The sequence below is a fragment of the Nannospalax galili genome, unplaced genomic scaffold (assembly GCF_000622305.1).
Source record: "Nannospalax galili isolate Female #2095 unplaced genomic scaffold, S.galili_v1.0 scaffold23, whole genome shotgun sequence".
Lineage (NCBI taxonomy): Eukaryota > Metazoa > Chordata > Mammalia > Rodentia > Spalacidae > Nannospalax > Nannospalax galili.
The window spans coordinates 818,023-828,052 of record NW_008350771.1 but is presented as its reverse complement, the minus strand read 5'-3'; the positions used below and the strand labels follow the sequence as shown (position 1 = coordinate 828,052).

The 10,030-nt window shown below is 48.7% G+C and overlaps 1 protein-coding gene across 5 annotated transcripts in view; it reads right to left on the bottom strand.

Annotated features, from left to right (window-relative positions):
* The window catches only part of Mecr (mitochondrial trans-2-enoyl-CoA reductase), a 34,940-nt gene continuing 24,910 nt past the window's right edge, over positions 1–10,030 (bottom strand). For 2 of the 5 annotated variants that reach the window (XM_008847924.3, XM_017801906.2), the window contains exons 8-10: positions 7,794–7,854; positions 7,571–7,643; positions 5,543–5,873 (exon numbers count right to left, since the gene is read on the bottom strand). In XM_008847924.3, coding sequence (XP_008846146.1) covers positions 5,716–5,873; positions 7,571–7,643; positions 7,794–7,854 — 292 coding nt within the window. In that variant the 3' untranslated portion in view covers positions 5,543–5,715. Of the gene's footprint in view, positions 129–433; positions 794–5,542; positions 5,874–7,570; positions 7,644–7,793; positions 7,855–10,030 lie in introns of those variants that run through there. The other 3 variants (XR_003851866.1, XR_003851867.1, XM_008847925.2) reach the window with 3 other exon arrangements.

Sequence of the window (10,030 nt, the reverse complement as noted above, 5' to 3'; positions counted from 1 at the left end):
TTGAGCTTATAGTTCCAGGGGTAAAGGCCCAAAGGTGACTGGAGCAGAAAGCAGGCCCAGGAAGCAGAATTCAGCTGGAAATCTGGCGCAAGTCTTAAGAACTGTTAAAGTTGGGGCTGGAGAGATGGCTCAGAGGTTAAAAAAAACACTGACTGCTCTTGCAGAAGACCTGGGTTCAAATCCCAACACCCACATGGCAGCTAATAACTGTCCATAACTCCAGTTCCAGGGGATCGGACAGCCTCTTCTGTCCTCTGTGGGCACTGCACGACAGCCGTGCACTTACATGCAGGCAATACATGCATACACATAAAATAAAAATAATAAAATAAAAAAACCTGTCAAAGCCCACCCCCAGTGACATGCTTCCTCCAGCATGGCCACACCTTCTGAGACCTCCCAAAACAGCACCACCAACCCGGGACAAAATGTCCAGATACTTGCAGCTTATGGGGAACATTCTCATTCAAGCCACCACACAACCTTTATTAGAACTGCTGCAATGGGTAACCTTGTATGTTCATGTATGTAGGACCTATTCCTGGAAGTAGGACTATCACTGGGGACAGAGTTTAGTGGCAGAACACTTGTCTAGTAGGCATAGAGTTCAAAGTTTGATACTAAGCAACACACAATTTGGAAGGAGGAACATTTAGGTCAAAGGATACGAACAGGTTCTTTATTCTGGGACAAGGTCTCAGCAGCCCAGGCTGACTCAAACTCATGGTAATCCTCCTGTCTCAGTCTCCTGAGTAGTGAGATTGCAGGCGAGTACCACCATGTCTGGCTTAGCCTGTGTAATTTGATAGATACTGCTCAATATTTCTTAAGTGCTTGTCTGCAGATATTCATCAACATACTTATCAGATGTTTTGATCTTAATGTATGAAATGATATCTCCAGATCATTTGATTTGCATGATCTTATTTTGATGGGGTATACCTCTCTTCATGTCTAAGACACACTTTGTTTTCTTTTGTGCGAATGTTTTATCCTTTGCCCATTTTTCTTGATTTAAAGGCATTCACTGTAGATGAGAAAAAACAGCTATTTGTGTGTGTGTGTGATTGCATATTGTCAGAGGACAACTCTGGGGAGTCGGTTCTTTCCTTCCACCATGGGATCCAAGAATTGAATGAATTCAGGTCCTGAGGCTTGTGAGCAGTTTTTTCCCCCCGTTGAGCCAGCTCAGCACCCTACATATTGTTTATTGCCATGCCAAAAATTTAGGTATTTATGGGCGTGAACTTATTTGCCTTCCCATCCCCCAATATTGTGTTATGGTTCAAAAGGTTTTCTTACTCCAAGACTTTTTCATTTGTTGCTGTTTGGAGACACGGTCACATGGAGCCCAGACTGGTCTGAATTTGCTATTGTAGCCGAGACTGACCTTGAACTTCAATCCTCCTGCCTCAGCCTCCCAAGTACTGGAAGTACAGGTCTGACCCATCACACCTTAAGTTTTGTTTTTTTTTTAAATAGAAAACATCTCCTATGGTTTATCCAGTTACCTTTTCATATATAAATTATGAATTTCTAATATTTATATATTTTTTCATATGGTTATGGGGATCAAACTTAAGGCTTTGAATATGGTAGGCAAGTGCTTTACCACTGAGCCACTCCCCAGCTATTCTATTACTTTTAGGGTTATTTTTATTTTATGTGTATGAGTGTTATGTCTGCATTATGTAATACAGTGCCTGCAGAACCAGAAGAAGGTGTTGGATCCCTTTGAACTGGTGTTATGGATAGGGTATATATAGGTGGTGGGAACTGAGCCTGGGTCCTCTGCAAGAGTGGCCGGTGCTCTTAACCACCGAGCCATCTATCCAGTCCTCTAAGGCTAATTTTTATACTGCAATCTTTAAACCACTTGGAATTTTTTTTTTTTAATTGAGAAAGTGTCCCCCTGTATCCTTAGCTTGCCTCGAACTCGCTATGTAGACCAGGCTGGCCTTGAATTCACAGAGATCTGTCTGCCTCTGCCTTCCTAGTGCTGGGATTAAAGGCATACATATGACACCACACCTGGCCCAACATTCAGAATTTTAAAGGTGTCAGAATCACAAATGTCTTAAGAACTAGCACTAACCTTGGTATATAACCTTGTTGTAGTCTACCTATTGTACAGATGAGAAAGAGCCCCACAGAGGGTCAAATGTCTGTCTTCAAGGCCGCCTTTTTACAGTTCCCCCAGGAAAGTTATCCATTATAAAAAATGAAATAAAAATAAGCTACTGTCCATTATAAAAATAAAATGAAAACCTGCAACATCCAGGTGAGCACATGTACTAGACTAACAGGTGCATTTCTCTGCCTCCCCTGCAGCCAACAGGGGCGGCCAGTGTGATGCAAGCAGAGGTAGGTGTCTTAGAAACTTCATTTGAATGTAGTTGCCCGAAGAATGCCTTTTTCCTCCCCTTCCATCTTCCCACTGGGAGGCAAACATTCCTGGATTGTGTGTGCAGTGTACAGTAGAAATGGAACAAGGGAGCCTGGGACCCAAACACCCAGAACCCGGGCTGCCTGCCTCAGGATCTGTTAGCTTGGTTCAGCTCCAAGTACTGGCGTTTCACTGACCCTAACCCCTAAGTGATAGCACGCACTGATTTCACTTACATGGAAACTGAGTCCACTAATCTGAAGCAGAGAAAGGGAGTTGTGGTAGGTCATGAGTTCCAGCCAAGGGTTTGAAGGGATGAAAGATAGCCAAGCAGGGGATGATTGAGAAAAATCCTCAGGGGGGGCTCCTGATAGAAAACAGGCATGACGGCCTAAGGCAAGGCTGGTGTGCACCTGCAGCCTGGAGGTTCTCCCTGCCCTCTTCTGGGAGCATCTACCCTGCAGCCCTAAGGCTCCTGCCACAATACTGATGAGTGCCTGTGTCCTCAGGGGAAGAAAGACCAGGAGGAAGGTGCTTGCCTGAACTTGTGTTCCAGCCATCACCATTCTTCTGTCTGGGGGGGCTTGGCAATACCCTCAATGCTGGCAAACACCAAGCCCTGTAAATGATGGGGCAGAGGATCAGTCCTGCCATGGCACCTGCCTGCATCTGTAGGCAGAGAAATTCCTGGGAACCCAGCAAAGCTAGCCTAAAGGTGGGAAGGAGACCCCCACACATACCCTGACCTTCGTAATGTCCTGGCTCATTCCACGGCCATCATTCTAAGGTTTTTGGCAACTTTCTGATATTGTGTGGGTTTTAGTATCACTACAGAAGAGGCGCCTCAGAGGGTTGGTTATTGCCGATCCCATAGCATGTGGCAGAGCTGGCACCACACTAGACAGTCCTAAGTCTTTCTGGTCTCAGAGTTGGCCTTGGAACTCCTGCTCTTCTTGGGACTCCCTGTCCAGCACTTGGGACTGAGATAAGCTAACAGATCCTGAGGCAGGCAGCCTGGGTTCTGGGTGTTTGGGTCCCAGGCTCCCTTGTTCCATTTCTACTGTACACTGCACACACAATCCAGGAATGTTTGCCTCCCAGTGGGAAGATGAAAGGGGAGGAAAAAGGCTACTACATTCAAATGAAGTTTCTAAGACACCTACCTCTGCTTGCATCACACTGGCCGCCCCTGTTGGCTGCAGGGGAGGCAGAGAAATGCACCTGTTAGTCTAGTACATGTGCTCACCTGGATGTTACAGGTTTCCATTTTATTTACTTTGGGGGGAGGGGCATGTGTGTGCTGGTGCTTAGCATACCAGGGCTGCAGGCCCCTCATTCTTAACTCCAAACTTTCAGAGTGCCCACAAAGATCCATCCTGCCTTTACCCCTGCTACCTCTGGGCAGCTTGCCCACACTCTCATGCTTTCTCACGTATCCATAGTGAACCTGGGTGCAAATCATCTGTCCCAGAAACCTGAAGGACTAGGGAAGGAGGCGGGGCTGATCTGAACCCAGGTGTAGAAGGTGGCAGGTTCTGCTTGAGGCACTTGCAGACTTGTCTAACCACAGGCTAAAGCAGTCCCTTTCTTTAGAGAACACAGATAGATGCTCCTAGAGGCAAGTGGAGTGCCACAGTCTGTGTACTTACCAGCATGCAATTAAACTCTCCCAGCCAGTTTTTCCATTATTGCTTTGTGCCTTGAAATCTCAGAGCTCCCTCAGCTCCAGGGTAGGTTCCAAGGTCAAGGATCACTGTGATCTGACCCCTGCTCACTGTTCCCCTCAGTGCTCATGCGTCCTCTTAGGCAGGCGCTCCCCTCTTTTGTTTGGAATTTCTCAAGTGCCAGGACCTCTCACAATTGTTTCACTCAAGCTGCTGGCCTTGTTTGCTCTGCATTTCCCTACTTGGCCTTCAGGATTCTGTAGACAGTATTACCTCCAGGAATCCTCCCTTGACAGAGCTGGACCTCTTTGTGTCACCCTACAGCTTTATTCTTAAATACTGTAGTAGGGGCTAGAGAGATGGGTTAAGAGCACATACTGCTCTTGTAGAGGATGTTAGTCTGGCAGCTCACAACTGCCTGTAATTCCAGCTCCAGGGGATCTGACACCTCTGACCTCTATGGGTACCCATACTTATCTGCACCCACACTTATGTGCACATACCCACACAAATACATATATACATAATTGAAAACAAATCTTAATGATACTGTCTCTTATACTAGGCTAAACAACCTGAGAGTTAGCATATCCTTCATCAGCATCCCTAGTTTGGGGTGCGCACTAGGCACTCAATAAATGCTTCCTGAATGAGGTCACGACTTAAAGGTACAAGTGGCCAGGTGACAAAGGAGATGCCCCAAGTTGTTCTTTGCTTTGGGCAAAGGCACCATGAAGCAAATGCCAGTAAGTTACTTTTGGCTTGAATGAAACCAACTCACTTTTCAGTCCATCTGCCCAAACTGTCCAGATCCCAGGTGTTTGCAGCTGTACATGTATTCTCTATGTAGCCGGAGTCACTGTGGCTATGCCTTTTGGTTTAGTGCAGGACTTCATAGCAGCACTGGGAAGTTTTGGGCAGGGTGCCTTTGTTGTAGAAGGCTGTCCTGTGTGATGTAGCTTTCATTTTTACTGCTATTGCAATGGAACCCAAGGCTTTATATATGCTAAGCAAGCACTCTTATCACAGAGGTACACTCCCAGTCCCCTTTGTAGGATTCTAGTTTTTTTTTTTTGGTCTTTTTGAGACAGGGTCTCCCTGTAGCCCCAGCTGGCCTAAACTATGTAGACCAGGCTGGCCTTGAACTCAGAGATCCACCTGCCTCTACCTCCCGAGTGCTGGGATTCAATGTGTCTGCCACCATACCCTGCTTTAGTCCCTTCAGCTTTAATGACTTCAGCCTGGTACCTCCTCCGGGCAGTGGATCCCCTTGCTCTAGAATGTGCTGCACACTACCAGAGAAGTCAGCCACCCTTCCCTTTCTGTGACTCCTCTACAAGCTCACACTGCTAGGTGGGAGCCTCTGCTTTCAGGGTGGTCAGGCAATGACTGGACAGTGGGTAGAGTGAGGCGGGGTGGGGCTTGGTTGGAGGGTGGCTTAGTGCTTTGAGATGGCAGGTGCAGTGATCCTTGGCAGGCTTCTACTCTGTTCTTTACTCAGGAAGTTCAGACTTTATTAGGTACTGCGGGGCTGGCACCCATCTTCCTCATGAGGACATGAGCAGAAAGCAGTGTGGGGAGGGCTGGGGTCCTCACAGAGGGCCTCTAGCCAACCAGCCAGCCCAGTGTGTCTGTTCCTACTTCCCTCTTGGTCCTCTGGGGTGATCACATGGTGAGAATCTGCTTCAAAGATACGAAAGGCTTCATGGACTCTTCTAGGGCCCGCTGGTAGTCCTGCAGCGGGACCTCGGAGCAGGCAGGGGCTGTGAGCCGGCCTTGGCGGATGAAGTCACAGAGCTTGAGGATCAACCCCTTGAACTCACCTATAGGAGGTGGGAGGAGGTCACATGGGGAACAACAGATGGGGTCTGGAGCCATGGCACACTGGCTTCCCTGTGGGCCAGAGCTGGCACTGAACTAATGAAGCCTCAGAACCCTAGTTTATCCTACCCAGGGTCTGAGACAGTGAAGGCCAAAGTGAGAGGGGAATATGGAAGAGGCCCTAGGAGCTGCTAGGCAGGCAGAGTCTACCCTTCTCAGCAGTGGCTAGGGTGGCTCATATCCACAGGACAGGCCTGGGGAGGAGTTGGTCCTGAGGTGGGAGGGGCAGCACTACTCAGGAAAGCCAAGAGGCCCAGGGAGGCGGTGCACCTGGCACACTGCCCAGATAGGAAAAGCTCTCCTTGACAGCTCTGGGCTCCCTAGGGACTCCTGGATGGAGGCGACCACCATCCCTTTCCCGCCTGCCTCCTGCTGAGGGCCAAATACAGTCCAGGAAGAGAAGTGAAGGCTTTGGCTGAGTAGTGCTTTTCACAGACAGAAATAAACTCAACCTTCAAAGTGGATTGTACTTCCTGATTAAAAACACTCCACTGACTCCCCAGCTGTCTTCAGATGGAGTGCAAACTATTTGTGATCTGGTTCAGAACCTGCCTGGCCAGCCTCTCAGTCCCAGCCCAGACCTAGAGCTCCAGTTGTCTGAACCACTGCCCTCTGAGGTCAAGTCTGTTCTTTTTATTTTCACTTTTTTGTGTGGCGTGTGTGTTATTTAGTACATGTGTGTAGGCGAGACTGATATCAGGTGTATTTCCTCCATCACTTTCCACCTTTTAGTTTTTGACAGTCTCTCACTAAGCCTGAAGGTCTTTAATTCAGCTAGGCTAGCCAGCTTCAGGGATCTACCTGTCCCTGTCCCACTTTCCCCCTTTCACACCCTCCCCCAGGATACCTGGGGTTATAGGCTTTTTACATGGGTACTGGGGATCTGAACTCAGGTTCTAATGTTTGAATAGCAGGCACTTACCAACTGAACCATCTTCTCAAGCCCTCCAGCTCATCTTGATGAACTGTTGTATGAATCACTTTTCTGCCGGAAACACCCTATGCATGCCAGTACTTCCCTCCCCTTCCTTTGGACAACCCAACGTTATTCTTTTCAGTCTGGGCTCCCAATCTGGGGGGTCATGAGGGCACACCTGCTCACCCTGGCAGCACCACTCGGAGATGGGAACCACTCTGAACCTGTTTGCTTTTGTCGTTAAAACACGTTTAAACTGAGGTGGACATTCAGTGACTTGCCCACAGTTCCCCAGCTAGGCTAGGCCAAACCTCAATCTGGGGATGGTGGAAGCAGCATGTGAACTGGGTTTTTGTTTTTCCTTTTGCTTTCTTGAAACAGTAGCTAGCTGTGTAGCCCAAGCTGGCCTTTAACTCCCAATCGTGCCTCAGCTCCCAAGGGCTGGGATTCCATGGGTATACCACCACACTCAGCCTGCTCTCTTTACCTGGCAGGCTTCTACCCCCACCGCCAGGACAAGGCCTGGTTTACCCTACTGGACACTGAAGACCAACCCAGCTTCATCTAGAAGTGATTTGCTAACTGTAACTGTTATAGAAGCTAGTCTTTACCCTGTTGTGGGGTTGGGGACCCAGTCACTCTGCAGGTTTCTGAGTAGCAGGTCAGTTTGCCACGATGCTGGGCCCTGCTGTGACCCTCGGCACCAGGCTAGCATCTACTCACCTGGACTGTGGTTCTTCTTCCATTGGGACAACCAAAAGCCCCGAAGCCTGAGGTCCTTAAAAATGAGCAGGCTCTGTGGACACAGGGGGATATGCTGGGGCTCTGAGGACAAGAACTCAAGGCATTACTTAAGGTACAGGTTCCCCAGGGACAGGGGAATAGCCCAAGCTTAGATAACTGTGGAGGCAAAGAAAGGTCCTGATGTGCAGGTACCCCAGCTTACCACAGAGGCTATCACGGGCTGCTTGGCCATTCCTCCGTAGGTCACCATGGTTCCTCCAGGCCTGCAGAGTCCACAGGGAACAAAGAGTGGATGTCAGGCAGAGATGGAACCTGCTATGGTCTAAAGTCGCCCAAAGGGAACCTGACAAAGCACTTGCAGGAACAAACTCTGGCTCCTAAACCTTGCTCTCAGAATCCCTGGGAAGGAGTCTGGCCTGCAGAGGCCAGAAGAGAGAGTATCAGATCTCCTGGAACTAGAGTTGTTGAAGGTTGTAAACTGCCATGTGGCTGCTGGGAAGGATTTGAACCCAGGTTTTCTACAAGAGCTGTCAGCACTATAATGGCTGAACCATCTCTCCAGCCCCTCCCTGGGAAGTTTTAAAAAAATAGATTCTTAGTTTTAACCTCTGACCTAGAAAATTAGGAGGCAAGAACTTTTATTAGAAAGAACATAATGGCGCCAGGCGTGGTGGTGCACACCTTTAATCCTAGCACAGGGGAGATAGAGGCAGGGGGTCTCTGTGAGATGGAGGCCAGTCTGGTCCACATAGCAAGTTCCAGGCCAGCTGAGACTACACAGTGAAACCCTGTCTAAAAATGAAAACAATAATAGAAACCTATCTAGGCATGGGGTACATGCCAGTAATCTCAGCAACTGGGAGGCTGAGGCAGGAGGACTGTTAAATTCAAGGTCAGCCTTGGCTATAGAGACCCTGTCTCAACGCTCCTTCTCCCCCTCTCCCTCCCCCTTCAGATAACCAAGATGGTTGGTCAGGGCTGGGAGTCCACTTGTCCAACCTATCCAGGTGGGCTTTGGCTGCATGCTACAGCTGAATCCACTGGAGAGCTCAAGGCCAGGTTTGATCTGGGCTCTACTGGTTTACAGAATTATGACCTTGAGTGGTAATAATAAAAATGGTCCAGACCTTGTCTCTTCATCTGTACATGCTCACTCTAAAGATCAGTGCCACAAAGGAGCTAAGGGGTAATGTGGACAGTGCAGGGAGGGGGCAAGGATGAGCATTTTGATTCTCCTGCTCAGCTGGGATTCCAGGCAGGTGCCAACATGCCCAGCTCTAATGTAATTTTTAAAGGTAATGAGCACGGATAACATGTGCTCTCCTTGCTGCTCTCCCTGCTCCTTGGCTTTTAGGAATTTGTTGATCAAAGATGACCTGAGGAACATTTTGGGGTAACTCAAGAAAACTGAGGACATATGGAAGCAGCTGCTATGTGAGGGGAGCAACTCTGGCCCTCAAGTTCTGGACAGTTGGGCTGTCTGTCTACCTATCTATCAATCACGGAGCTGGAATGGAACCCAAGCCCTAATATGTAGTTAAGCACATGCTCTACCACCGAGCTGTATTTCGAGGCTCCTAATTTTGTCTGTCTGCCTCTCTGTATTTTTGGCTGTATCCCACACCTGCAGACTTGCTGTGTACCTCAGTCTGGCCTTGAACTCGTGGCACCCCTTTTGCCTCAGCCTCCTGAGTGCTAAGATTATAGGTATGCCTGGCTTAATTTGGTCTGAAGTTCTCCTCAAATAGTTCTTACTCTATAAAAATGCTTCTGGAAGCAAACCCTCCCCTTCATCTCATTTACAGGGAGTCCACCGTGCACCAGGCACGGATCCAAACATGTTACATGTACTGTCTCCATGAATTCTCAGGAGTACCATCAGGGGAACATTCTGATATCATTTCAGTGTCCCCTTAGACTAAGCTTCAGATGCAGAGCCAGTCTCTCACTTCCATTTTCCAGTTGAGGAGACTGAGGCCTGGGACATTTTCACATATTGACTTTTCAGGGGTCGACAGCTAGTATGGAGGTAGACTTTCAATCCAGCCATTCTGACACCAGTGCCCACATCTGTGACCACTGCGTCCTCTGAGGTAGTGAGCCTCCTAGACTACTTATGGGCTAAACAGGCATGTTCTGTAGTCATGCAAACCCTGGGTCAGTTCTGGCTGTCTTGCCAACTACATCTGGGGTGAGATGATTACCCTCTGAAATGACGATGGGATGGGGAGTGTAGAACATAAGCTTAGCACGCTCGAGACCCTGGTTCAGTCCCCAGAACCCAAAGGAAAAGCAGAGGAGTCAGGAATAGCAGCCCTTGCCTGGGGCTGTGGGCTGGCATGCCAGTCTGTAGAGTGTGGTGCGCAGACAGCTCCAGGACTCTCAGCACAGCGCTTATGGCTATAGTGCTCAGTCTGTGCTTGGTCTCGGCATCTCAGT